Here is a 1,091-nt window from a genome sequence, read left to right as displayed (position 1 = left end):
AAGGATACGTTACCATCAAAGCTGCTAGGCCGCATCTACACTGGAACGTCACCATGGATTAGTCTGCTTGCTTTATTTGCAGTGACTTACCTATATCAAATTGAAATGCATCCGTGCAACTCTATGTCGGCCTAAGATACTTTCCTTGTTAATCATTGCATCCACAACTTTACGCTTGTTTGAATTAGCTGCTCAGCATTCCAAGCATTTATCATGTGCGCAATGTTAACTCACTCAGGTCTATAATTTTCAGCATGCTGTGGCACGTTTACAAGAAAGTACAGGAATCCTGGGACTGAGGTCAAACGAGCAGACTCCTAGGAGCCTCCTGTCCCGCCAGCAGTGCTTCCCAGCCGCTCTCCGGCAGCCCAGAAAGCACAACACCAAGGCTCTGCGATTTGGAGAGTCGTTGGTGCAAGCCAGGCAGCAGGTGTGAATTTTCATCCGTGGATTTGGCCCCTCAGTTTCCATGGTTCGCGGCAGTATCTTCCATCAGGCATTGTTAGGCAAGGGCCACCGTGCACGGAACTCACAGGGCTTGGGGGCTTATCGCGGCCCTCATTTCCTTGTCGCCCTCAGAGCCGCGGGCGTGTGGGCTGTGACGATCCCACCTGAGCGGACAGGCAACGCTTTCGGCCAAGAAGCGAGGGGTTTCGGCCAAGCCGCCCGCGCAGCAGAAGGGCAGCGTGGGAGCCGAGGGGCGATGCCGGGCACAAGACCGCTGCCGGTACGGGCTGCTGCAGCTGGACCGAGGCGGCGGGGAAGGGGAGTTTCCCCTGGAACATGTTCCCTTTTGCTGCATCCTATTCTGGAGGGGACGTGAGGAAAAGGGCAGAGGAAGACTCGGGGGAGTGAAGAGGGTTAAAGCGCCCGGTTTATTTAATTCAGCACAAGGAAACCTGAGCGAGGGATGGGTTTGTACGGGGAAAGGAAGGCCCTTGTAAGCGCGTCGGCCTCCCCCCGGCGAGGACCCTTTACCAAGCGCTCCCCACGGCGCTGCGTTTCCCCTCACGGAGGCCGCGCGTAGGCCAACGACTCCACGGGCCACCCCCTCGGGGCCGGCGGCCGGCGATGCCTAGCCCGGCCCGGCC

The 1,091-nt window shown here is 57.9% G+C and overlaps 1 protein-coding gene across 1 annotated transcript in view; it reads left to right on the top strand.

Annotated features, from left to right (window-relative positions):
* The first annotated feature begins 703 nt into the window (after positions 1-703).
* The window catches only part of RNF219 (ring finger protein 219), a 23,468-nt gene continuing 23,080 nt past the window's right edge, over positions 704-1,091 (top strand). Inside the window, exon 1 of the mRNA XM_010578374.1 lies at positions 704-727. Coding sequence (XP_010576676.1) covers positions 704-727 — 24 coding nt within the window. The remainder of the gene's footprint in view (positions 728-1,091) is intronic.

The sequence above is a fragment of the Haliaeetus leucocephalus genome, unplaced genomic scaffold, assembly GCF_000737465.1.
Source record: "Haliaeetus leucocephalus isolate CR32 unplaced genomic scaffold, Haliaeetus_leucocephalus-4.0 Scaffold61, whole genome shotgun sequence".
Classification (NCBI taxonomy): domain Eukaryota; kingdom Metazoa; phylum Chordata; class Aves; order Accipitriformes; family Accipitridae; genus Haliaeetus; species Haliaeetus leucocephalus.
The sequence above is the reverse complement of the archived record's forward strand: the minus strand, read 5'-3'. Positions and strand labels throughout refer to the sequence as shown.